The sequence below is a fragment of the Anser cygnoides genome, chromosome 1 (assembly GCF_040182565.1).
Source record: "Anser cygnoides isolate HZ-2024a breed goose chromosome 1, Taihu_goose_T2T_genome, whole genome shotgun sequence".
Classification (NCBI taxonomy): Eukaryota; Metazoa; Chordata; class Aves; order Anseriformes; family Anatidae; genus Anser; species Anser cygnoides.
Window position 1 is genome coordinate 131,520,417 of NC_089873.1, and position 27,469 is coordinate 131,547,885.

A 27,469-nucleotide genomic window follows, 5' to 3' on the forward strand; every position below is an offset into this window, starting at 1 on the left:
CCAGGCTGCCCAAAGCCCCATCCAGCCTGGCCCTGAACACCTCCAGGGATGGGGCATCCACAGCTTCTCTGGGCAGCCTGTGCCAGTGCCTCCCAACCCTCTGAGTGAAGAATTTCTTCTGAATATCTCATCTAAATCTCCCTTCTTTTAGTTTAAAACCGTTCCCCCTTGTCCTATCGCTATCTGCTCATGTAAAAAGTCACATTTTTTAAACGGACGAGGGCAGGGGGCTGCACGGGGACGACCCCATCCCGAAGGGTGACGCCCAGGGGACCATGGCCGCCGTCTCTCGGCGGCCCCACAAGATGGCGCCGCGGCACCGGCGAGGGGCCGAGCGGAAGCCGCAGGAGGAAGCCTCGCTGGCCGCGCCGCGCCGCCCTTGGCTCCGATTGCCCCGGGAGGGAGCGAGGAAGTACCGGAGGCGGCTCCCCTGGGCTCCCCTCGCAGCCGGACCCCCGGGCTGCCCGGGTGGGTGCGGGGACGGCGGTGCTGCTGCGCAGGCTGCGGCCGAAGCTTCGCCCCCGTGCCGGGGCTGCCGCGGGAGGGACGGGCTGGGAGAGAGCGATGGCGTTAGGGGGGAAACGAGCAGGTCGGGAGGGAATTAGGTTTGCTTTCAGGGCTTGGGCGCCTGGTGGGGGCGGACAAAGGGTGTTTATTGCACCCCAGATCGCTGTGTGGGGTCGGGGCTTTTCCCCTCCTTTCCTCCGCAAAATGTCGGCCTCAGGCCGGCGGCGCGGCCGGTGGGTGGGCGCCGTGCCCTGGCAGCCCCTCGGCTTCCTCGTTCGCCCTGTTCGGCAGGGCCAAGGGCTGCTCTCGGTCGGGTTTTGTGGCGGGGGTGACGCTGAAAGACTGGGATCAGAGTTTGGGCTCCGCGTGTGTGAGAGCAGGAAATGGGGTTTGCGTTTAAAAGCTGTAAGGTTTCGTCCTCTTCCTAGTTTACGACTAAACTGGCAAAGTCACGTGAAACAAAAGCTAACTGGGACTACTGGTCGTTGCACAGCCTTTAGCATTTCACTCTTGATCTCAGATTTTGGCCCAAGTAAGTTTAGGGTTTGTATCTTGGGTCTCAGAGAATAATTACCATATTTTCAAGAACAGCATAGAATTACTCTCTTGGGCTCTGCTTGGTTAAGAAGTGCCATAATATATACCCTAAAACTTGATCAGCATGACTCAATTACAGGTGTAGTGGTTAAATGGGAGTAGCCCTTGCAGCGAACATAATTTTGCCTTACATGTAGTTAGTTTCCCTTCTGTTTGCAGAAATTATCTCTGTTGGTGTAAGGACATTGGTGTGAAGACATCATAGTGATAGGTAGGTCTTCACAGCTCAGCTGCCTTTCCTGTTTGAGCTATGATTGAATCCTGAGTGCCAGATCGAGCTTGTGTTTCCGGCCATTCACAAACAAGAATTCAGTGGAAACCGTTGGGAATTTTTACTGTTTTTGAGGGAAATACTTGTACGGCCAACTGTCTTACCAATCACAGACTTATGTATTTATCGCTGTAACTAGGGCACTTTGGTATTGAAGTTAACATCATACACCAGCAATGCACAATATTAATCTAAAGCATAGCATCAAAACACTGTTCAGACAGTTCCCCTCCTGGTGGTAATTCTACAGTAGGAGTAACCATTAGAAATAAAAAATGAAGTAGGTGTTTATGGGAAGATGCACACTACTGGTATCGTTAAATGGCTTGCTTTTCTTACTGAACTCATGGAATATTTTTCCAAGAGTTTGGAGTCGGTGAGTTTGATGCACAGATTGGTGTGTAACACATTAACTTATGAAAATTACAGCCACAGGATCTCATGGAAACTTGGGTTCAGAGAAGTGACATCTTGGCTTTAAATACCAAAACCAGTTGGGAGCTTAAAAAGTATTTGAACTGCTACTTGCAGAAATCAAGCTAAGTGGGTAAGTGTAGCTGGAAAAGTACTTCTTGTGCGCATCTTCTGTTCTTTTGAGTATCTCTTACTACCTGTTGCCAGAAACTAGCTACTGAGTAAGGGAGATCTCTGGTCTGTTTGAAGAAGGCACTTCTCACAGTCTGAAGGAACAGAGACATAAGCAGCAGGGGGCACGGGATGTGATCTGCTGTCTATCTGTTGTTTTGGGCATTTCTGATGTAAACAAATTTTGCTTTTTCAAGAAAGCTTTATATAAGTGTTTTTGTTGAAGTCTTCATGTTGAATTTATTGAAAGCTCACCTTAATTTAATATCTTATATTCTTATTTCAATACCATGGAACAGTTTAATTAATTCCGTGCTCATTGGTGTTCTAAGTAAAGTCAAAACCTTTTGAATCCCGCATTCATAGGTCTTTTTGAGCTGTACCTGTAGCTAGCAATATGGCAGCCGTGTGGCAGCACTATATCCAACACACCAGAAGATGGCTTTGCTCCCATCATATGTGTTATATTAGCAAGTCTCATAATACGACTCTATCAACTGCTGTTAACTCCAATCAAATTGAATGCTGTCATTGCTTTGATCAGATATATTTACTTTCATTAATGCATACTTGCCTGAAGAGGACAGGCATGTTTTGATTAAAGACAATACATCTGTATTTAATTATCAGTGGGGAAATATTCCAAAACTGAGAAAAGGAAGTAATAAAATTTATCAAAAAACTTTTTCATCATTAATGATCAGTATAGACAAACAGATATGTTCATCATTTTAAACTATACATTTGCTGACAAGTTTCATATGTGTAGTTGCTTTCATATTTTATTTTTAAAAGTATGAATTATAGAAGTAGAGCTATCACATTTATTTTCTGCTTGTCGTATTTCATATTTTATGTAGTTTGTTTTCAAAGACTAATTCAGCTGAAAACAAACTCATTCTTTAATTTAGGGTTGCAGCTTGCAGCACTGTTGCACTCTTTTATATTTCTAGTCATGCTTCATAAATAATTTATGAAAATAAGTAAAGTTTCTGTGTTTGGCAAAGCAGGCTTTTCATATTTGGTAAACTAACAGAGTCGATTTTTTTTTTTGAGTGTTTTTATAGGTTTTTCCCTCTTTCCACCTTTCCCTTCAGAGAGCGTATGTACAAGTTGTAAAGTATAGTGAAGTATCAGACCTCACCACTTACTGCTTTAGAAAGTGTAATTACGTTAACCTCTGAACCTGATTTCTATTTTTGCTCAAGCTAGTTCAAAGAATCTTTTTGCAGTATAGGAGGAATTAGAGTGATCATGAGCATGTACCTATTTTTTCTGAAGTAGAAAATGGAAGAATTGACTATCACGGGTTACAGATGTTAAGTGTGAGGAAAAGACATTTATGACCTTGGCAATGTCCGGATATGTATGGTAAAGGGACAGAAGGTACACATGTAAGTCATGAGAGTGGAGCTAAAAGTTTTGAAGAGAGGTAGCATAGGAAATGAGGTGTTTGAAATGAACAGAGGGACAGCCCACGGAGCTTATATGTAGGTGCAGGTTTTGAGTTACAAGTCACTGCAGTGTTTTACAGCGATCTCAACTCTGGGTTCTGTTCTTCCTCTTCCAAGCAGGCAGAAGGGAATACAATGAATTTACACGCTTTGGCTGCCTAATGCCTCAATCTTTTTCTTGTATCAGTCATCCCATTGATTGCAGTGGGACTGCTCATGTATGTAGGGTTTCTTGTCAGTGTGAGCAAGGGTTTATGGGTTTGAGCTTGGTGTGTACTGTGCAAAGGACAGTAATTTGAGGTAGCTTCATGATTTAAATTTTCTTTCAATATAGCTCATCCTCATTCTGCTTTCATTCAGTATGGCTTGTCTTAAGAGGCAAAAAGTTGCTGTTTCAACAGGAGCATTAAATGTGAGACAGCACAACTGGTCTATGTCCTGTATTCACTTGCATTTTGAAAAATCCTAGTTTTACGCAAGTATAAATCGACAACGGTTGTAAGTAAGCACTATCTTGGCTTTGACCACGTCTTAGGGGTGGCAGTGGTGATTTAGTGTGCTGGGTCCCTGTTACCTTTCACGGGCACTGCCATAACATCAAGTTTGAATTGTGGGTAACAGTACTGGGAGAAATGTGGATGAAGCAGCTAATGTAATAAAATAGTTGTCAGGTAGGGAGGTAATTTGGAATATTTCTCAGTGATTCATGCTGGGAAATCACATTGAAAATGATTATTACAAATCCTTCCTAGTGGTTACAGAAATCTTGTTCGTGCCCTTGATCTTTCCCATCCTCCCTCTGCCCTCTTTTTTTTTTCCTTTTTTTTTTTTCTTCCCTGCCAGTTGGCCCTATTCCTTTCACTTTTTCCTCACATTTGAAAATGTGATTGCAACCTGAATTGGCTTGTGTTTCGTTTATGAGAGGCAGGATCAGATGTCTGAAGAAAAAGAAAGACAGCAAAAGAAAGGACTATATGCAGTTATAAGTGCACCATAAGTTATCAGAAAATTTAGTACTTAAGTAGAGTTAAGATGGGTTTTTGTGGTAACTGCTATTTCTACAGATGTCCCTGTGCAGATGCTGCTAAAAAGCAAGAACAGTTTCATTTAAGCTTTTGTTTGCTTGTTTGTTTTTTTTGCATTTAATTTAGAAAATAAAAGTTTAATAAAAAAATAAAAGCATTCAGTCCCAGCATTTAGGCTGTGTTGTGGTAGAAGGGTCCCATATTCTGGGGAGGGCTTTCTAAGGAATGTTGTTTTTTTTTAACTGGCTAATAAAAAACTATGAATAAGAGACTTTGGCTAGCCACAACAGAGAAGAGATATTTAATAGCTATAGGCCAGGCTCAAGTTTAACAAAAATATATTCAGTACTTGTGACCATGCATACTTCTATGAATTCAAAAACTGCTATTTTCTTTTCTAGTTCGCTTTGAGCACCAGAACAAACTCCGCGAGAGATGGTAAGCAGTCTATGGGTGTCTGTATGATAGCTTAGTCGTGTTTTATACACAAAATGCATATAAACACTTCTATTGAACTGTCAATACAGACGTAAAAATTAGATATGAAAGTACCTAAATTGCTTTGAAATAGAATTCAGATTACAACAGTGAGCGATTTGTCTACTCCTGGTAAGAAAGACTCCAGAGACGTAACAGGAAAATAACAGAGGACTCTGATCATTTGCCTTAGATTTATAGCTTTTGTTTGCTTGAGGAAATCTCTTATTTCCATTTATTCTGCAGCTGAAAAAGCACAGACATAGAACTAAGTCAGACTTTGAAGTGTTCCTTTCCCTTTTCCACCCCACTGTAAAATATTTCTGTAATTTCTTTTTTAACAGATGGATTTTTAAAATTCAAATGTAAAAGGGGGGGGGTTTAAGGGTCACTTTCAACAAAAAAGCCACAAAAAGTATTTGGACAGGCATCAACATCACAGTTCTGTCTACATGAACTGGCTTTTTGTCTTCCTTTCCCCTAAATTAACAACTGGAGCTAGTCAGCCAGCTGGATTCCAGAGCTCTCAGTAAAGTCACCAAGGGCCTTTTTAGAAACATTTAAGAACTGGAGATAATTTTTGAGCTTTAAAAGAATATATTGTCATCTTTGGAAATATATAGAGTATGCAGCTTGACAAAAGCAGAGCTCTACAATGTTTAAAAACTGTGTTTGTTTGTTTGTTTTTAAGTAGTGTACAAAATAAAATGTTCCTGTAAGTAACATTTTACTGAAGTAATTAAGTAAAAAGTAACCTGTGAATGTATCAGACTGGACAACAGAATGTTCTCATCTGGCTGCTGAAGGATGAGGAGTCAGTGTGACATTCTTAGGCAAAATAAGAACAATAAATATAATTTTTTTTTAAATTGTATATCTAGCTTTTAGGTCATTGGATGATTAAGAATGAAGAAATTCCATATGGAAGGCAGATGCTTCTGTTGCACCCACTCGTTTTAGGAATAAATCTTCTGAAATGAAGGCATTGTAGCAGAGCAATGTTAGACCAAAAGGAGAATCAGAGCTATGAAGTTTCATGTCCATGAATTGCTGCTTTCCGAGAAGATCATTTGTCTGGGCTTTTCAATCAGATAGCTGAGCCCTTTATCCCTTCACAAATAGGGTGCAATTTTTGACCAGAAGTTACTAAGGAGTGCAAGTTTGTTTTATTGTTTTTTCTTTATGGACTCTCTTAGCAGGAGGTCTTTTGTTCTTAAAAGTACTTACCAATGACCTACAAAGGTAGCATTTATGAACCCCTAATGGAGTAATGGGCTTGACTTTGAAGGAAAGGGAAGAAAGAAGGGAAACATAGCAGGTTATTGGTTGATTTGGTGGGGTTTTTCTTGTACTAATAATTATTTCTCCAAGGTGACGATCATTTACGTTATTGCCTGAGAACCAGAAAATGAAAACAAGTATAAATAAATGAAATTAACCTTGCTTTATATTGTTAGTGTTAAATACAAGGTACTTCTTTGGGGTTTTGTTTGGGGTTTCTTTTACGTTTTGTTGGGGATTTTTTTTTCCTAGAAGGTAATTCTTTTACAGCTATGGAATTGTGTCAGCACAGATCAAGAAAACAGATTTAAAGAATATTTTCTCTCTTGTATGTCTTTTTAAAAAAGAAAAAAAATTAATAAAGGACTGTAAATGTCACATTCATTTCTGAAAACCTCTGCTAATCTTGCCATAGGTTGAGCGTTTGCCAAAACATGGTTTAATTAAAATTCTTCTGATTTAACAGGCATTCAGTTTTGCCCAGAAAAAAAAGATTTTCTGTTGAAATTAAATTGGGGGTGGGGGAGAATGCAGTTTGTTTTACTTGTTCTAGATGCTGGGTTATTATACGGTCTTCTTTTCATACCCTCTATTATCTCCTCATTTTGAGAGTAGGATGGCGAGGGCGGTGAAATGGCCTGTATGAAGGGGGCTTAAGGCTAGAAGGACTGTGGGGCTTTTTAGCTGCTGATGAAATATGAACAGAGTAAAACCATGTTTTTTCAGGAAAACTCAGATTAGCTGGAAGACAGGAGAAGGTGTGTTGCAATGTGTTTCACTCTACAGAACTATTTTTTCCATGCACTTTATCAGTGGTACTTTGTTACCCCTTTTCATATGTTGGTTGCTGATGAGTACAAAAGGGAGATTTACTGGCAGCTGGCAGTTGGCTAAATGCAGTCTTGTTTTTGATCAAGGCCATGATGGATATATGAACTTGGCTGAATTGCCATTTGACCTTTTCTGAGAAACTTATTTTGGCAGGCAGATGGAGGAAATATGTTACTGGATAAAATGAATGCCTTTGTTTAATATGGAGGAGTTTTAATCTCTTGTGTTTTATGTCCGCGGATTTGGGAATCAGGTGTAGGTTGTAATGCATACACCTTGGAATGATTCGGTGCTTACAACTCATGGGAGTGGTGAAAGGAGATGTGGAATATACCTACACAGCATTTTCCCTAAAAAGAACCCACTTCCACCACAGCAGTACAAACACTTTGCGGGGGGGAAACCTCCTGCATGCTACAGCTTCACCGTTGCTGATTTTTCATTGGTAGATGTGACGATTTAAAAAAAAAAAAAAAAACTCTTATAAAAATAAGAAAGTGTATTGCACTAGTACTGTGGTAATACTTTTCATTTTGTTTTAGCTATAGTTTTTTTTTTGTATAAAAAAATGACTGATGATTAAAATGCAAACTTAGGGCTTGCTTTTACAGTTTCTCTTCTCTCAATTACTGTTTGTTTTCCTTTTTTGTGTGTGTGTGTCTCTGTGTGTCTCCCTTCTTGTGTGGATGCAGGAGGAAACTGAGCCGTGGTATTTCCAGCAAGTGTACGCCAGATACTGGAAGCACTACGACTTAGCCATGCGCTGGATGCGTAGGCACCAGAAAGCCTACAGGAAAGCCATGGAGTCCTTTTACCACCTACCGTGGCCTCCTTCTGCACCTTCTCCGAGCAGCCGCTACTCAGATTGGGATGGGAATGACCCCCCGCGTGCCCACGACTATTTTTCCAGCTATAAGCCTCGTGGCAGAGCTCAGCACCATAGCAGAGCTCAGCAGTACGCAGATGCCCACCCAGAGAGGGAGGATGCTGACAGGGACTCTGAAATGGAGGAGGACTCCGAGTCCGAAGGGGAGATAGAGTATGACCTGAGTAACATGGAGATCACAGAGGAACTTCGCCAGTTTTTTGCCCAGACAGAGAGACATCGGGAAGAACTGCGTAAGTCTGTGCTTGTTGTGTGTTTTCTGGTGGCCATAATGTTGAGCGATGGGTGGCTTCAGAGTTCCTGGGTTTTGTAACAATTCACAGAAACAGGCACTGCAAGTGCACAAACCAAACAGAATGAAACAGGCAAGACCGATGGTGCAGCTAAGTGCTATTCATTAGAAACAAGTCTCAAAATATGTTTGAAGGTCTTTTTTCTGTAAGATAGAGAGAACATTATGACTGCAAAGAGGAGAATAACATGTTTGTCTAGAAGACTATATTCATCTTCAGTTCCAAAGGAAAAGCTCCAGAATTTTTAAGGTTAAATCTAGTTAACATGCTGTACGTCTGAGAGGGGAACCCAGAGGAAGTGCTTCATTACATCACTGAACCCTAGAGTAAATCTCCATCTAGTTTATAATATGGAGCAGCCATTTTGTTTGTTCTTTTTTTGGCTAACCCAAGGGTAAAATTTCAAGACCTTTCTCTTCTCCCCCTGTATCCCTAAGGTACTCTTCATTCTGTACTATACCACAAGTGTCTATTTTGCATCTTGATCTGGAGCCAAGTTGTTAAGCAGGGGATGTAAGCCAAAGACTTAATATATTTCTCAGGTCTTGATCCTCAGAGGTATTGATTACCTTTTTTTTTTTCTATCTGTGAAATCCCTAAAAAAAATACATATAAAGGATTTTATGTTTATTGGTAGCTTACCGCATATATAAATGTTGCGGGCAAATTTATGATCTGTTTTAAAAAAGTAGTATGTTGAAATAGAAAATAACTCAAATGAATGTTTAATAGACCTTTCTTTGTGCAGAAAAAGGGGGAAATGTTCTTAAAAAAAAATGAGTAAGAAAGGCAATGGTTGGGTGGGAGAGATAAAAATATTATTCTAAGGTCTTTGATCAGAGGGTATCCAGTGCGCTGAGACACCTCAGCTTTAGCTTCCTGCTTCCTATCGGTATGATGCACCATTTCTCCAGTTAGCAGAGGAGTGTGAGCTGAGGAACTCAGTGGCAGTGCGTGACATGCCAAACCTTTCTCATCGTGCTTTACAACAGAGAACACCGTGCCATTGCTGAAACATTCCCTTGGTGAGGCACAGGATACTTGAAGATGCTCAGCAGTGCGCTTTCTTTGAATTTATTTTATCTTTATGGTAATGATATTTACAGGTATGTGAGTGATTAAAGTGGTGTCCTGGAAATTGGGAAATCTGGGCTCACATGCTCTTTGTCCCAAATATCCCGTATGACCTTGGCATAGCTATTTAATCCCTTCCTGACCCCTCACTGGCTGCTTTTGCTAAAAATATGATTTGGGCCTTTATGATGAGCAAGTGAATCAGGAAGAGGTTTGTGACTCCGAGTACAGGTTTTGCTTTTGTTCATCTGCCAGAGGCACTTGGAGCCTTTTGGAATAATGAGGTTTCTGCTCTGTGCCGTATAGTAGCCTAGTTCTGAGTAAGTGTGACTCCAGTCTCTTCAGTGACACTATCCCAGATCATTGTCCAAAGTTGAGCAGGATCTGGCCTTTACCTACTGCATGCCTCAGCTTCGTACAATTTCAAGTTTCTTTATGGTACGATAAAGTGAGGATAATAATTGTCTGATTCTTCAAAGCCTGAAAAAGTAAACAAGTACTACATTTAATGGAAATATAAAAGTGCTACAGAACTCTTGGATGACTGGTGCTATCTAAATACTAATTTTATGAGTAATTAAAAGTACAGTATGAGCTTGTTCAGAAATAATTTTTTCTTGCATGGTGGGGAGGGAAGGAAAAAGGAAAATAAAATGCATTTTTAATTCTGTTGAAGTTTCTCAAATAACATAAGCAGCAGGCAGAGGGGGAAATCATTTCCCTCATGGTATGGAAATGAGCTGGTACAGAGACTGTTCAAGGCAGCATCACTCTATGAGGTAGTGTTGCTCGTTTTCTTGGATGCCTTCTCTGAACAAAATCAAATTTAGGGATTCATTAAGCTGCAATCCATAATGACACTATCATGTTCTATCTTTCGTGCTGTGCTGAAGAATCATTATAGTTCTGTATTGATGCTCAAGACAATTGAGATAATGCAAATACACAAGAGAAACCCACAGTTACTTAATTCCCCTCTGATAGCTTTTCATTTTAATCCTGAACTGTATGTCTTGGGCAGTCTCAGCCCTTTAGGAGCAGATATGCAGAGAAACTTGAGCACTATGAACTAATGACTGAAATGTAGGTGTCCATCTCCGGGAGAGCCATCTGTAAGGCTGAGGTAAGAGTTTTACTGGGCATGTCAAAGGAGAATACCAGTAGTGACCCTGATGATCAGGTGGAGTATAAGGCAGCTGTTAGGGAGCATTAGGGGAAGGTGGTGTCTCAAGTTCTCTTTCTCTGATGTAAATAAGGGGCTCCAGGTGGAGTTCATAGCCTTTGACCTCTGCACCTTGACGTGCACTTGGGAGCAGACACCAGGCTTGCTCTTCCTTTGAAATGAGTGCTATGCGTGAGTTCAATACATGCATATGGGCAGCTCGGTAAAGTGTGAGTGAAGAGCAATGGGACAAATAGAAAGGGGGTTTTGGCACATAAGGAAGGGGATACTGGTGCAAAGGGTGGAAGGTTGATTTGGCTTTGTGAAGGATGACCGCCACTGGTCTGATGTTTTGCAAGCCCTGCAAAATTATGAAATTTTCTTGTATGTGTGATGAGAGCTTTGATGTACCAAGTTAGATGCAGCTGGTCTCACACATGATCCATATCTCAGCAGTGTGTGGAAGAGTAATCGAATGGATTAAAATGAATCTTAGCTGATGTCAGACTCTCACTTCCAGTGCCTGTTAAAGAGTCTGCTGGAGGTAACAGTGATCACGGACATCAGAGAACAGTATCTTGCAAACTTTGTTTAGAAGATATAAGTAGGTCTGAGGTGTAGGCAGGAAAGTCGTGTATGTCTGAATGGTGAAATACTAACGCTAATGAAATACTGGTGAAATACTTAACACTAATGGCAAAAAGAAAAGTTTCAAATAGAAGAAAGCCATCACGTCAGACTAGACAAAAAGGAGAACTTCAGGTTCATTTCATTTTTCAGGTCCTACTGCAAACTTGGAGAATTTAGGAGTGTGCATATTTAGCAGGTTTTTTTGTTGTTTTCCCAAGTGGGCATTTGCAGTCATTGGCTGGCTGACTTGCACAGTAAAGTCTTCGAAACTGGCAGACTCTTAAGTCTTACTGCATGATTTAACACTTATGGGTATGGTTATTCACAAACAACTTTTCTTTTTTTTGTCTTGGAAATCATATCAAATCTTCATAGCTTTTATGTAATGTGGTGCAATCAAGTTATGTGTTCCTGGAAAGCCCCAAATTTATTGTGAGCAGAGTTTTGCTGAGGCAGTATGAGCTCAGACTTTTTAATGCTCTACAGATTTGTCTCATATTCTAGATATTCTGTATGTTTGGTTAAAGCCCCTTACAGGCAGTTTTAATTTCTTTCCACTTCAGCTGTTTACCTTCATATGCCATCATAATCACCTGTTGTATCTACTTTTTAGGGGGTTTTGTTGTCAGGCTAGTCTGTTCTGGTTCTTCATCTAACTGGTAATCCTAGTACTCCGTGCTTCTGGGGGATGTTTTTAGTAGCATTTAGGTCTTCACTAAGGCTGCTGAAAATCATGAAGTCATTTCACTGAGTTATCGCGCCTGTCAGACCTAGATAGTGTACTTAAATCTCCAAGCATTAAAGATATTAAAAATATAAAGGATTGAATACAGTAAGTTGTCTTTTTATATTTGCAAGATCTAAAAGGACAAAAACCAAGAAAGGAAGATTCACAAGCCAACCAATTCAGTAAGTTGTCTAATTGCATGTACTTTATTTATTGCGCTTCCAAATTTAGCCTTTGAAGCATAGTTTGTCTTTATGCAGTTTTCCTTTGTTCCCTTTTTACATACAAGAGAAGATGACTGCTCTAATTGAGCAAATACAGCATTACGAGTACATTGGGAACCATTCTGTAGCAGTCAACAGGCAGTAAGACAGTGTCCTTTATTTAAAAACAAAGCAAAGGAAAGTACTGTCATGTCAATTCATTACTGTAGCATAATGGTCTGTCAATTGTTAATGCGATGACTTTTTTTTTCCATTAAAGCCTCTATTTGTATTGCCCACACATACCCTCCAGCTGTTCCCAAAATAATGTTGTCTCAACTTAAAATTTTCATGCCAGGGGAAGACCTTTTTGAAAAAAATGAAAGGAAATGGTGAATGAATATGTTTGTTTCAAATCTGCGATTTGTAGATTTTTTTTTCCCCTTGGGTTTCTTTTCCTCTGAAAGATGACAGTTGCCACTGCCTCTCCTGTGAAGAGGGAGTAATGGAATTTTCCATGTTTTTAAACTTGTCTGAGTAATACCAGAACCATGAAGTTTCTGGTTTTGTTTAAAGCCTTTGTACTTCTTTGGGAAATATGGACTTTGATGCAGGTTGTTTGTCACCATGCTTTTTTGCTTTCACTTTTGGAAAATGCTTCTCCTTGTTCTTCATCTGCCTTTTGCTCCATCAGGCTCTAGTTCTTACTCTTGTTGACCAGCATCTTTTTTCCTGCTTCTCTCCTACCCGAGACTGCCAAAGCAGCGTGGATGGTGACCTCATAAATGTTGTCTGCTCAACTTCCTTGGCTTGGTCATCACACAAACTTTTACCGCTATCTTCATCATCTGCATTGCTGAGGTTTCCAAGAAAATTGTGAAAGAAGAGTGCTCTCTGCAACGTGTGTGGGTGCTTGTGAGATGCTTTTGAGGCATGTTCTTCCATCAACTGAAAGAGAAATGTGGAAGGCTCTCCCTTTGTGCCATATCTCTGCTCTTAATGATCAAACCTTTTATGCTGTAGCTTTGGAATTGTCTCAAGTGTACATGCTACATCCAGCGTAGAAGTTGTATTATTTGGTACTGGAAGGCAACAGCAGAAAAATGCCTCCTTAGCACAGAAACAAGGAAAACTTCATCTATTTTCACCACTTTAATATTGAAAAGTAATGTGTATTTGCAAAAAAAAAAAAAAAAAAAAAGGCTCTGAATTGCATTTGCAGAGGCCAGACAGAGTTGGGCATAGCTTCATATCTGTTTAATAAGGGACGAGAGTATCTTTTCACTAAGAGCATCATTTGGGGAACACAGCTATTCCTAGGGTATGTGATAGTCAAGGAAATGTCCTTGGACCTTGGGTGCTGCAGACCGCGTCCGCGCTCCCACACGTGGGGCTGGGGCTGGGGCTGGAGCCCTCCAGCCCTGTCGGCCGGTGGCTGTACGGGGCTCAGTTCTGCCCAAGCACGCCGTGGATTGCTGGGGCTGGAGTTGCAGCAGGCTTACAGCTAGCAGCATGGGAGAAGCAGCTCACCTGGTTCAGTGTAGTTGCACTGCAGACATCGTTTTAAGAGGAAGGCGGAGGTGTCAACCATCTCCGTTTCCTCTTGCATTTGATAGAAATGAATGCTTCAGTAGCTGTCTTAATATAAAAATACGTATTAAACTTTGGAAACCTGTGTTTGAAAGTCTCACCCTTTATTTGTCTAATGTGTTCCCATTAATATAGCGGACATGGTACATAACCTCAGGTGGCTTGTTGAGAGGTTCAGTTTGTTCATGTTTATAAGGGAGTTTGAGTACCTCAGGAGGAAGTAAGTGGAAGCCTTAGGTGGCAAAGAACCACCAGGCAGACCCCAGGGCTGAGGGGCTCTGTGTGGAACGAGGAATGCCTCCCCGGTCTTCTAAGAGGCAAAATAACTCAGAGACGGTTGTTGTAGGAGGCTGCCTCACATGGGAACGGCTTGGTGGGGGAACACGCAGGCTCTGCTTAAACTGGGAGCTGGTGCTGGCAATCTTCTGCAGGCAGCTCTGCCTGCCTGCTTGTCCCCTTAGCATCTGCAGCTGTGCTGCGTGGCTCCCCCGGTCTTCTCTCGGTTCTTTGGCCCTGCAGGGGGTCTGTGAATGCAGCTGCTGTGGAAAAGAGCAGGTGAGACCATGCCGACAGCTCTAGGGAAAAGCGGTATAAAAGGCTCTCTGTGCTAATCGCCGGTCTCAGGCAGTCTGTCATCACAGCTTATGCACTTTTCTATTGCCCCTGAAATTCATGGATTACTGGTTCCGTTGAGGTGCCGCGTGCAGCATTTCTGGATCTCTGAATGGTTTTACTTAGGCAAGAGCTCAGACTCTGTTCTCTGGTAATGAATCTGAATTGATCCAGCATGATGCTCACAGCCCTGTAAGAGGACAGTGATGGTGCAGGCTATGAATTAAACGTTTTCTAACACAGCCTTTTTTTGTGTCTGCCTGGGGGGCTGTTGCTGTAGCATGAACTTTTAAAGTTTCAGGGTGTACAGCACTGGAGTGAACGTGAAAAGCACCGTCACGGACCAAGATGGAAATGAATGTAACCATGGTGTGTGTTTTCTATGCTCTTTACCTACAAAATCTGCTCAGAGTCTACAGCAGAGCATGGCAGCAGTACATCCCAAGCACTCAACATTTTTGGTCTCCATGTTACAAAACAAACCTCTTGGGCAGATTTGCTTGGAGATACATGACTTAGTCCTGCCAATTTTAATGTGGTGTTGTTAATGCCAAAGCTTCAGAGGCACCATTTCCTTTTCAACATCTCTCACTTTTCCTCAGTTTTAGCAGAAACGTCCAGATGAAATTCTTGTTCGTCGTCATCAGGGGATTGTGGGTGCTGCATGGACAGAAACTGGGAGTTCAGAGACTTCCTTCTGCCTGGCTCTTTTCAAAACTCACCTCTTTGCATGCTCAAAATCGAGTGAGAGAGACAGACAGAGGCTGTTAGGCTACCAGTCTCAGACTTCGGTGGCCTTTACAGACTTCTGTCATGACCTCAGACCTGTCATTTGGGACTGGATCCACAAAAGCTTTCAAAATGGATGGAATTTAGAATCGTATCCAAAATCATCTTGCTTTTCCAACCATGCCTTCAAGAAAAAAATTCATATCCAAAGGACGAGGTATCCTAAGCTCCCTTGTGCAAGGGACTTTGTTGCTCTACCCAGTGGTAGGGTTGAGCACCTCCGACAGCTTTGCCACGTGGTCTTCTGTGAAACCGGTTCCAAGGAATCTAAATCACCTTCTGCTCCAGGAATTTGTCTCCAGAGTCCCTTTTTCAGATTTGGGTCTGTTATACAGGGAAGGTTTGTATGTCAACACACCCAGAAAGAGTTTTTCTGCAACCGTATGAAGTGCTCGGTATGGATTGGTCCAGCTGTTCATCAGTGTTACAATTATTTGCCTCCGAAGTATGTAAACCTGTTTATCCAGGTATCAGAGATTTTCCCCTGATATTTTCAAGGATGTATGTCTCAAGCTGTCAAAACACTGCTCCGCTGTATGCTGAAATCATGGGAGCAATGTAAAATGAAGAATAAATCTTAAATGGATATTTGTACTGAAATAAATAACGTGGGTGCTGTACTGATGATTGCTGTTGTTTGCATTTAGCTGGATAAGAATCTCTTGGGCTTAATTTCACTTGTAGTTGCTGAAGTGGTGGTTGGTGCTCTAAAAAAATCAGCTCACACGGAAATTAGAAACTTTGCCAAGGAATGTAGGTCTCCAGAGAGCATGTTGGACATTGACTTTGATATGGCTATTCAATTAAAATAAAGCCAAAACTGTTGTGATCTCATTCCGCACAAACCTTGCAGAACACCTTCATTTCTAGGAGCTCTGCGATTTCTGATGCGATTGCTGAGTAGAAGGGCTGTGGAAAACTTGCCCTCAGATTAATCGGTTGTCGTTGCTTTGGGATTTTTGGCCAGTGGTATGATGAGAAAGAGCCTGAGAAATTGCAGAAGAGTCCGGATCATGAGGTGGCATCACAGGTGATGTGTTGGTGGCAGAGGTGTTGAGGTGGCAGTCAGCAGGGCATCTGGCTGGCTTTGGTGGAGTACAGGGAGAAGTACCTGCTTTTTTTTGGTCTTCCCATTTCTCGGTAGGTAAATCTGGTGATCTGTCATTAACTGCATTCCCTGTTTTACATTCCTCCCTTGGCATCAGCTGCTGGTCTCTGTTGAGGGCAGTCTCTTGGGCTAGATGGGCTCTCCTTAGCCATGAGAGTCTCATGGCTCTCCTTAGTGAAATCTTCTCTTCATCAAGTCACTTCAACACTTCTTTCACATGCAGTTTGCCCACTGAAGTCACAACGGGGAGACGCAGAGCTCCCACTTGCCAAGTGTTAACAGGAACCTTCTGAAAGCCACGGCGCCTTTTGGAAAGGAGGCAGTGCGTGGGCTTCAGCAAGGGACTCTCCATTTGTGCCTAGTGTCAAACATCCCCCTTCTGCAGAAGGCACACATCTGCAGGTTTTCTCTGGCATGTTCTCCTAATGTTTTTGTTGTAGTTTTAATACCGTCCATAGCGATTTAACCTTGTATATTTAAGTAAATCTAATTTAATTTGCTCAAATGATGAAATCATGCTAGGTGAAAGGCAGGATAAGAAGCAGAACCAAGCCTTTAGTTTGTGAGGTTTTTTTCTTATGCATCCTGGTATTGCTCTTAAACTATTGTGATGGCTTTAAAGTCCTAACTTGTTATATTTTTTAGCATGGTAGCAACAAGAAACTCAGAAGGTCAGAAGAAAAGTGAGTTTGCACAGTTACCCCTCAGCCCTTTCTTTTACAAGTTTTGTTTTATATATGTATATACTTTGCGGATTCCTTTAGTTTGACCCTCTTTCCAGATGTCTCTTACAAAATGATTGGTCAGGCAGCACACTGTAGGCTTTTTGTCGTCCTTTTTTTTTTTTTTTCCCCCAACAGCATGGAAAAAATGCGTTTACTTGCTGAGATTAATTTTATCTGGATCAGTGATTGCTAATTCTGCGTGGCTGCAGCAACGCTAACTTGTGGACCTGCTGGGTAACTGAAAGGTCAGTTTGTAGCCCACCTATGCTTTCTTTCAAAAAAATCGGTGACGTGATCACAGGATGCTTTCAAAAATCTTTATTTTTCAAATGTTTTTGATAACATAGAAGACTTCCTTGCATATATTATTGTTATGCCATAGTATAACATAAAACAAACTTGAATTCAGCAGAGTAGTCTGTGGCTGGAGTCAAGAAGGAAATTTAAAGCTCTAATGCGTGAGTTTGATTTAGAAGACTCATACAGGCTACTTTTTTTTTTTTTTTCCCCGTGAGAGCACCAAACTTTCAGTGTTATGTAGCCGTCTAGCACTCGGTACATCACAGAACACTTTCTTCCCAGTGCGTGTGCCCACTTCTATTCAGGGCACATGTAAAAGCTGGCGGTGAAACATATGTTTCCTCGTTGTTCTGGTTTGCTTTTAACAAAGCCACTTTTAATTTTGAGCGTTTCTTTGTTCCATCTCCTCTGGCTGTGCCATATACGCGCGTGTATATACGGATACAGTTATATATAGACTTAAGTAATCCTTCTGTTTACTCTCGTGCTGGTGTCTTTGTCTGGCGTCAGCGTTGTTGCCATCAGCGACAGATTGGGGCTGCTCAGGGGGATGGGAGTGCAGAGTCAGCTGGTCTGTGTTTAATCTTCTTGCTGTACTTGATCCTCACTAGAGGCAGCTGCCAGTGCCTGATCCTGCACTAATTTCTGCGCGGTGGGCAGCAACTTCCTGGCTTTTTAGTTCTCTGGGGTGGCACACGGGTACGGCCCTGGTGCCTCTGATGTGATACACTGCACCACCTGCCCTGGGCCCATCTGTCTGCCCGGCGTCCTGCCTAGGGCTGTCAGAGAAGTACACGTATCCACGTGCTACGTTCAGGGCATTCACATTTCTAGAGCAGGCTCTCTTGAGCGTCCACTGGGCTTGTTTCATGTTCATGGGCCTTGATGCAGTTCATTTTCTGGTTGGGATAAGAATATCCCCTCTTAAGTGCCTCATTGCAGAAGGTGACAGGAGAAAATAAAACAAGTTACCGGTCATTTAGCTGGACAGTAACCACTGTGGCCCGCTGCTAGGGTAAACACGAAGGTGAAGGCCTGTATTGTTTCTGTCTAGGAGCTTGGAAGTTTGTTTTGGAGACCACAGAACAACCTTTTTGGTTTCTAATCGCATTTGTGAAACAGAAATCAGCCTCCTTAATTTCTGGTTAACTGCGTAACTTTCTGCCAGCTGCTTACCCCACAGATTTCAAAATGGTGTGAGATAATTAATTCTTCTTAACCATCAGATAGGAAAGTATTAGGCTGCTTTTACAGATGAATTACACTGAGGCATGGTGTGGATAATTAACAAGAACAATGCACAATGCTCAGTAGCAAACCTGGAAGTAGAACACCTTGATTCTAACTTATTGCTGGCTTTCTGTTCATTTGGATTTCAAAGAAAACATCTAGTGACTCGCTGACTATTTTGCCGTCTTTCTACAGAACTTTGCTCTTCAAAATGTGCAGAAACAGTTTGTTACTGTAAAAGGGACAGTATCAAGCTGAGTACTTTAGATTTGCAAAATCTGCTTGCTGTCTGTTCTGACAGCCTGTTGCAACTGCATCTTCCTTGGAGAGTACACCCTCTTTCCTTAGACTGTTTCCTTCTTTTACCGGTAAACTTCTCAGTTTCAGTGAACATTTCTCAGTGCCAAGGCCAGGTTAGGTCTTTTTTCTTCCCAGCCCATTCACTCGTGCTCCAGTGCTGCCGCTTTAGTTCAGCATGTGGTGCCAAGACACTGAACTGTACCGAGATTAAATACAACTTTTTTTTGTAGGTTGCATTATATGCCCCCTTAGACAGTTGTACCGGCATCCTTGAGGGGCTTGGGAACTGGAGCATGCAACTAAGAGAGAAGGAGGGGAGCAGAAACTGCACAAGCTACTTTTGTTGCTGAGAGGAGAAAAATGTCTGCGGAGCCACGGTTTCAGCCTGCCACAAGCCTGCCAAGGAATCACATCTGCTCTTACTTCAAAGCCTGTAACAGAACATTTTCTTTTTTTTTTTTCTGGAGAATATTGCATTGCTTGTAGATATATGTGGTGAAATACTCAATTTCTTTAACTCGTTCCCTCCTCAGCTAGCAGATGGAAAATGTCAGCATAGATGTTTGGGTTTTTAATGCCCTCAGCATTTTTGGTAGCTCTGTTTTGCAGCAGTTGTCATTCTGGTGACCGAGAGCTTATCACTGCAGGCCTTACTCCCCCAAAAAGTCACCTTTATTCCCGAATAGTATTTTCAAGCCAGTTACTTGATTTTACTGCATCAGTTAGAGTGCTGCTGTTGTAAGATAAAGCCTAGTTGTCTCCACTTTGAAGATCAGGCTTCTCCTGTTAAAAATGATAAGGGATAAGTTACCTCGTGTCATCTGTGATCCTTTTGTTATGGGTTTTGCAAGCGGGAAGTTTTAAATTTGATGAGAAATTTAAACACAAGTCTGTTTTCCCTAAGCCAACTCACAGCTAGAGCAATGCTGTTCGTTCTCCTATAAAATCATCGCTCTCTTCTTTCAGTGCGTTTTCACAATTTCCGTAAGTTGCTCCAGTGTTTCAAAGTAACCCTCCAGCAATCAAGACCATGCTGTTTTCAGGAGCCCAGAATATTTTATCTTTACAGGCGCGGGGGTAAGTCGCAATCATTTGCATGTCTCAGGCTCCCACTGATGGCAACTCCTGTCCTGCAAAGCTTTGCGCTCAATAAAGACTGCGATGTCAGCTTTCTGGAAATGCAGAGCTCTGAGCACTCCGTAAAAATTAAACTCCCAGAATATCTTGTCCACAAATCGTTAAATTTAAATCCTTGTTTTGCTGGAACTCCTTCAGGTAAAGATTGGGGTTTTCCCCCATAGGATGCCTGGTAAGTACAGGCGTAATGAAATGGTCTGATGTTCTCACTTCGGGGAAACTCGTGTAAGTTTATGGAAAAGGTACTTAGCTTTTCGGGGGAGGTGGAGAAGCCGGCATCTTGCTCTGAGAAGCCTGCGTGGGCAGAATTTAACACAGCAGATAGGCCTGTGGGAAGCGGCATTTAAAGACAGGGAACTGGGAGGTTTTAATCAGGAGGAATGGGTGGTGTGTTTAACTCTTGTTGTAGGCTGCTTGAGATCAGCTCAGGTAGCATTTAAGACAAGATGAGAGAGCTCAGAAAGTGCGCGCGCAGCAGTAACAAAATCATTCGTCGCTTGAAATAAGCAGACAAATATGCGAAGAGGGTATGGGTCAGTCTGAAATCACGGAAAAGAAAAGGCAGATCAAGGCCGGGGAAAGTGAGCTAATTCCTTGAAGAATAACGTGCTAGCTAAGCAAGAAGCTGCAAGTCAGCAAGGCCGTGTGACACTCGGGGCAAGCAAGACCCGGGTCTTGTGCTGAAACCATCCTGGTGTGGGGCAGGGTGGGCTGGGGGAAACGCCCCCAGAGAACTGGGGAGAGCTGCCCTCTATAAAGACTTGTCTCCAAGTAAGGGAATTTACTTGGATTTTGGTTTTCAGGTTCATTCTTTTTCCTTTTTCTTTCTCCTTTTAATAAGAAAAGGATGAATTCCAGAGAGAAAATTTTCTGATTGCTTCTTAAGCTTCTCAAAGGATATGACAAACAAAGAAGAGCAAAGGAGTTCAAACTTAAAGTATGTGACGTTCTCCTTTTTGGAAAACAGGAGAAACGAGACCTCTGAGTTTCTGAGGAGCCTATAGGGAAAATTGCTTACAGCTTGAAGGGCTTAGGTCACAGTTTTGCAGGAAACATGCAAGATGATGCTCGTGTGCATGTGAAGCCACAAAAGCAGTGAACAGCTAAGATGTTAGTTACCGTTTATCCTGCTTTTGTCAGTCCCTGAGGATGGATGGGGTTGTCTGTATTCATTCACGTTTCTTTTCACCTAGTGTACCTGAAATTAAAAGTTGGTATCCATAGCAGGCAGGAAAAAGTGGGCAGAAGAAAAAACTTTTTTCAGAAGGCACGGAAGCACTGATGATGCCCCAGGACCCAGTATGAGTTGGGCAGAGATCTTAGTGTTCCTCAAAGATAAAGATTTACTGCAACTTGGGGAAGGAGGTCTCAACTGTTTCTGGCCAGGTAGTGATGGCTTCCCAGCTGAAGTAGGCTGAAGAGGACCAAGTTTATTCTGAAAATGGCTTCAAGAGAGAGGAGACTCTCGGGGTCTAGAGGAACTGGCCAGCGATACTTATCCTTTGTGCGGTAACCAAACGCCGCCACCGCTGCCTTGCCTGCCTTGTGAACGTTTGCAGAGTGCTGTTCCACAGCTGGGGGAGGTTTGCCAGTAGGTGAAGCTGAACGCTGTAAAGGAAAGCACATTTATTTTAGTCTGTGTGAAGTGGAAGGAGGAACTACTCAGAATTGTGTAAAAATTGTTTCACATTTATTGCTTGGCAGCGCAATGACGAATTTGGAGTGTGGAGCTCAGCTTTGAAAATGAGCTGGGGACTCCATTGCTGCGGGCTGAGAATTATTTTTCTGATAAAAGCCCTGCTACCTAATTCATAGATGAATGTTTGGCACTTGCTTCAAAGAAATTCTGGCTGCCGCTGCAGGTTATTAACAGCTTTAAACAGCTTATGGTTGTTTTATTGTTGTTTCCATTGTCAGGGACTTGTCATCTTTTTGATGAAAAGGTAATTGCACACGTAGCACAGGTTGTACTGTTTTTAAAGTAAATTGAGGTACTGGAAAGAACCCAGGCTGGCTGGAAAGGTAGTTAGCGAGCATCACGACAGGACAAAACTGCCTCTGCGGCTATGCTTCTTCTCTCCATGTTTGGCTGGAAATACGTCTCTTACAAAAGCAGTGGTGGGCATTCCCATCTTCCTCCATGGCTTCTTGTTCCGTGGTTGTCCATGATAACAAATGGCACCATCACCGCCGGTGGAGTTGTCACAGCAGTGTCTCTCCACTAATAACAGATCTGAAACTGCAGCTTCTTCCACACGACTACGATGGCATTGCTACCATATCCTGTGCTCCAGTTCAGCCTTTGCTATTAAAAGCTGCGTCCCTGCAGCAGATTTCTGTCCCCAGATGGATTCTCTAAAGCTCATTCTCATGTCTGAGACTATGTAACGGAGTCGCTCTGGGAATTGTTTTGCCAGTAGCTACGGGACAGTAAAAGTTAGGTTGGGAAGTTGAGGGCGGGACGTGTCATTGGTAAAGTGTAAAGTAAAACATGTACATCAGAGGTTCGTTAGGTAATTCTGGGAGTGGAATTTGAATTGATATTATTATTTTGATTGTTAACATTAGGATCTGCAGGTTTATGAACCTCTCTGTGCTTCAAATGGAGATTGATGCATGCTAAACTGCAATCCACTCATCCATCATAAAGCTTCTGCTAGAAACCCATTTAATTTCCAAACAGAAGACTTCATTACATATCTCCAGAGAAATTAATTTTTCTTCAGTGTTACTGTGTGCAGTGAGCTGTCAGAGCGTTCACAGGCAGGCGGGGAAGCAGCTGGTTCTAGCACGCAGCTACGGAACCGATGAGTAACGTTTCCATGCGCAATGCAGAAGCAGAAGGAATTATTTTTGTGGCTCAAGAGAGTCAACAAATACAGGTTTGTTTCATTGCCCTGACGGAGTTTTGCTGTGTAACCTACGGCAGGAGACATTTTTCCAGCATAGATTCTGGGGTTTTGTCAAAGAATTTGGAATGTAAGTTGCAATATTTGCACCAAGTTTATCCCTTAAGTGTGTTACCTAGCTGTGGGCGGCCTGGCGTCCCAGTAAGTTTGGGATACAAGTGACCTGGGCAGCCTGAGCTGTCCTCCTGGTGCTGGGCCCTCTGCAGGCAGCGTTAGCACTTTTAATTCAGACCTTCTGGTTAAAATGGCCTGACACCAAATAAATCCGGCCCTTTCAAAAACACATATGGACCTCTAATGTATGTTTCCTCATGAGTTCTGGCAATGCAGCAGGCTTTGGGGGTGTGCCCTTAAAGCAAAATCACTGGAAGCGAAACATCCCCCAGGAGTAGGTTGCTAATGGCCCCTCAAGCGCCCCTGCCCTTCCCCTACCGACACAAAGCCATGGATGTTGTTTGAAGTGGCAGGACAAAAGCGTTCCCCATCCCTCTGTGACAAACAGATGCCAGAACTGAAGTTTCTGATCACGCTGTTGAAAGTACCTATTTTCTGCGAATGAGGTACGGGGGATAATTCATTTAGTAAGGCTGACAGACAGTCAGCTGGCTGCTCCGTGCAGTGTAAGAATAAACCGCAGATGTTTGACACAGGTCTGTCAGGGTACTTACTTGGGTTAGGGTTTGCAGATGTCGTGTGTTTGGTAGAAGCTAAATCTCGCTCTTAGAGGAAGAGCTGGCAGCACCAAACACTGGGAAGCACATCCTGCATGTGATTAATGCATCCTGACCAGTTGACTCTGTCTCTCTTGGTTTTTGGTAGTGGTGGTTTTTTAAGAGAAATAAATAAATAAATGAGCGCTCACATTACGAATTACTGTTTCCATGACGCAATTTAGAGAACCATCATTTGTTATTGGTAGGTGAAGGAGTTCAGTGCTCACCAGGTGATCTTCATCTGGTAGAAATGTCCCCCATAAGAGGGGAGCCTTATATACCCTTTGCTGTTTTAACTGCCTACAGCATTATTTGCTCCATCAGAGTAGCTGCCACAAAGCAGAGGTATCTTTGGACATGCAAAAGCAAGTTTTTCCTTCCAGATTGGGGTTTACCAAAGAGGATTTTTGAAGACATATTGGTCCAAGTGTTTCACCTCTCTGAAGTGTTTTAATCTTCTTTAAAGAAATGTGGTGCAGGGATCTGTCTCGGCTGTTGTTTTGCGTTGTCTTTAAAGCAATGTCAGTAAGGCTGTTGGTTCTGAACTTTGCAAGTCTTGAGAAATGGCTAAGGTTGGGTAGTTTATCTAAACACACTGCTTACGGCTGCGTTTCATTGGATACACTTGATGGCTGACACTTGCATGAGAGGTCGGTTTGTTCATTTTCAAGGAGTAGTAACTGATTACATTTTCTGTTGGCTGTGGTTCAGCTAAAGTTGCATTGTCCTGTGCATTGTTTCATTATCTCAGCTGCTAAGTAATTACTTTTGGAAACCAACGCTTGTATTTTTTTTTTCTTTTCAGGGCATGTATATGTTAGGGAGGAAGTGAAGTAATGCTGATTTTTACTTTTTACTAACAGAGAGGTTTTCTACATTTTTAGTGTTCAAATCCAAGCTCTTCTTCCCTTGAAGGAGTTGGCTGCACCCTAGAAGGGGTGGGTCTGGGCTGTTTAGACCCACCACAGTTGTGAATGTGTAATATTTTAAAAGTTAAAATAAAATGTGATTGGTTGATAGCTTGGTAATTTACATCTCTTGTGGTTTATTTGTCTAGGGAGACAGCAGCAGCTGGAAGCTGAGCAACAAGAAATGTACGTGGAGGCTGATCAAGACCTTCACAGAAGCACGAGGCGTTCTGTGGAGCCGCCTACAGAAAGACCTGGGGAGAGACGAATGGCAGAAATGGAGAAACTGTATGGTGCTGAAGCTGCCAAAATCCTAGCGATGGAGACTGCCATGCAACTTATCTTTGATAGAAATTGTGACAAAAAACAGCCCAAATACTGGCCTATTATTCCTCTCAAGCTGTGAGTACCCGGACTGTGCTCTGACCTGGCACCGAGCTGTAGGGATGGGTGCCTCTGGCTGTGCTGCTGAAAGGATAAACTGCAAATTTTGGTTTTGGATGGGCTTTGGGGTAGAGGCTGGCAAGGGCACAACGTTCTTCTGCCCTGTGTTCCTTTTACACTGTCAGTGATGGTCACGGTCCATTCTACCTACGTGCTGTTGCTGATTAGTAAAAGGAAGGGATAGTAATATACCTGTCTAAAATCGGAGTTTAACTCATTTGATTCCAGCCTGTCTTTACCATACCGTGAGAAATGTAACAACATCTATACTTAGTGAACTGGGAAAACTTAAAAACAATGACAAAAAGACTATACAAATTGTCAGCTCTTTCCATTTACAAAACTGAGTAGTCCCACTTTCTTGTCTTATTAAATATAGTAGCATTGGGATCTAGCTTAACACAGCACAATAAAGTGTTGTGTCTGGTAATCCTTGATTTTTATTTTATTTTTTTTTGAGAACCAGGAGCCCACTGGCAAAGACACAACATATCAGATTACTGTAGCCCAGCCATTTCAATTCTATTTCAAAGGCTTATAATAAAGCAGGAAGTTTTTCTTACACACTGATACTTGTCTGGCAGGAGTTCAACTCTAAAGCAAAATTAGATAGGAAAATGTTCTAATGAAGGGGGTGGGGGGAAGTGGGGGAGAAACCCGGTGTGGCCCTGCCTGTTAGAGATCTGTTTAGCATAGGAGATCCTTAGGAGGACAAAGCACTCTCGGGACCAATGCCAACAATGATTTTTGCCATTCTAATAAAAAGCATCTAGTTGGCTTGAAGGTTGAAAGAAGACATAGTAGCAACCTGATAGACTGAGGGTACATCTGTGTACTCTGTGCGGAGGTCTGGAAGCCATGTTAGCCCCGAGGGCTATGTGTATTTTGGGTTCAGCTCTCCTGTGTGCACCTGGGTGTTACATGCACAAGGCATAAACGTATGCAAATTCATAATGTACCTCTGTGCGTGTGCTCACCCATCTGCACAGGCTCTTGGGCTCCAGTTCGGTTGCTCTCTCATTTTGTGCAGTCGTGCTTGCCCCACTAAAGCTGACCTGCCAGACTGAGGCACGCAGCTGGTCTGTGCAAGACAGGCAGTACGGACCCCTCACTACTGGTGATTCCTTTGAAAATGGTACCCTGAACACTTTAAAGGACTTTCTCTGAAGCACTGCTGCTACGTATCGTGTGCTGGAGAGCTGTAGTTTGTATTGAGCAGTGCTGCCATACCAGGGCAAAGGAACATTATGCTGTTTTAATTCTGACAAACGTTCATGTGCCGCCTTCACCACAGAGAAAGTCACAGCTGCAATTAACTTTAATTCATGCCTGTTGTGTCTGGTGTCTCTCTATAGCATGCATGATTTGTAATACACAGCAGTAGTTGCTGTGCCCTCTGCAGCAGCCCGCTGCACCAAAGCAAATCTGAGGTGTTATTGGGAATCTCTTTGTTTCTACTAGTAGTTAGCATGTTTTTTTCAAATCAGCATTTTCAGTTCAGTTCCACCTCCTTCACTTTAGATGTAAAGAGATCTGAAAATTTCAAGTCCTGGACTTTAAACACTGAACTTTAAAGTCCCCGATCTCCGAGGCTTGTTACTGATGTAATTGATATGAAAAACTTGTGTGTGACAGGAGAGGGAACAATGTTACGAATCACAGTCCTGCATTTGTCTTCACTCTTGTTCTGTGGTGGGTTCTGTCAGAAATCTAATGTTTTGTTTGGGCTTCTTTGCTGACCAAATAAATTCTCTTAATAACATGTTGTAATTGATTTTTTTTTAAACAAACTTCCAAACTTCAACACTCCGGTTTTCATATGCTAGAGCCTTCTTTTAGCTGTTCAGAGAGGGTTGCACTGAGAGCAGGTGCAGTTTTAACACAGTGAGAAGCAGAGAGTGTTGGCAGGACGTTCACAGGAACATCAGTCAGTACCTTTCACGCGTGGTATGGTACAAAATGAATGGGAGAGCTGTTGCATCCACTGGGGAAAACCCTGTCCCAGATTATGTGCATAGGTCTGTTTCTCTTGGAAATGTTTCCCGTGTGGTGGTGATGTCTCCCCTGCATGGTTCAGTACAGAAGACAGAAGGGGGGTGTAGGACTGGGCTGTTCTTACTTTCAACTGAGCTCTTGCTGTGGATGTTTCTATATCCAACTGGTTCTGCTGGCAGAAGCAGAAATTCTGGTCCCCTAAAGTATTTGTGGAGATTTCATACAAGACACACATTGAACTCCTTTCCCACTTCAGACAAAATATACAAGACATTTCCTTGCCTTTGTTTCTTGTAACTATTTCTAAGGGGTTTTAGCGTGGTTTGTGAGGTTGAAAGTAGAGAGACCTGGATAAAATGTTCCCTAAGAACTATGCAGCAAGGCTTGAGAGAGAGGAATCCACTCTTGTGGACAGAGTTGCTGCCAAATAATCTCTTTACTGTTCCCAAATTTCAAGAGACTGGCTGTTGCTGGTAATTGGCCAGAAGTCCCATTTAGCTGGTAGTTCAGTGGAACTTGGAGATTTTGTGTTCTAAGTCTTATTTTGAATCCTGTGACATTTTGCAGTCCTAAGAAATATCTCAAAAAAGCACGTGATCATGGGAGTAATGCAATTGCATTTCAAAAACATACATTTAGTCAGAATGCCTGGAACGCTCTCCTCTCTTGCAGATTTGTATTGCACTGAAATCCTCAGTCATCAGAC

General features: G+C 42.4%; 1 protein-coding gene across 3 annotated transcripts; it reads left to right on the top strand.

Annotated features, from left to right (window-relative positions):
• The first annotated feature begins 302 nt into the window (after positions 1 to 302).
• Positions 303 to 26,530, top strand: GEMIN8 (gem nuclear organelle associated protein 8). Of its 3 annotated transcripts, XM_013200121.3 has the most exons (5): positions 320 to 468; positions 1,264 to 1,315; positions 4,841 to 4,877; positions 7,721 to 8,147; positions 24,474 to 26,530. In XM_013200121.3, exons 3-5 carry the CDS (start codon positions 4,875 to 4,877, stop codon positions 24,728 to 24,730), a joined length of 687 nt encoding a protein of 228 aa, XP_013055575.2. In that variant the 5' UTR covers positions 320 to 468; positions 1,264 to 1,315; positions 4,841 to 4,874; the 3' UTR covers positions 24,731 to 26,530. The 3 variants fall into 3 exon arrangements, with proteins under 3 accessions (XP_013055576.2, XP_013055575.2, XP_066838049.1); XM_013200122.3 differs by lacking the exon at positions 1,264 to 1,315 and having other exon boundaries at positions 303 to 468; XM_066981948.1 differs by lacking the exons at positions 320 to 468; positions 1,264 to 1,315 and adding an exon at positions 1,734 to 1,922.
• Positions 26,531 to 27,469: the final 939 nt, after the last annotated feature.

What these genes read in the sequence shown, in the direction of transcription:
- GEMIN8 (XM_013200122.3), top strand. An exon ending in GAGACATCGGGAAGAACTGC is followed by an intron (nt 8,148 to 24,473) that starts GTAAGTCTGTGC and finishes TTATTTGTCTAG; the next exon opens with GGAGACAGCAGCAGCTGGAA.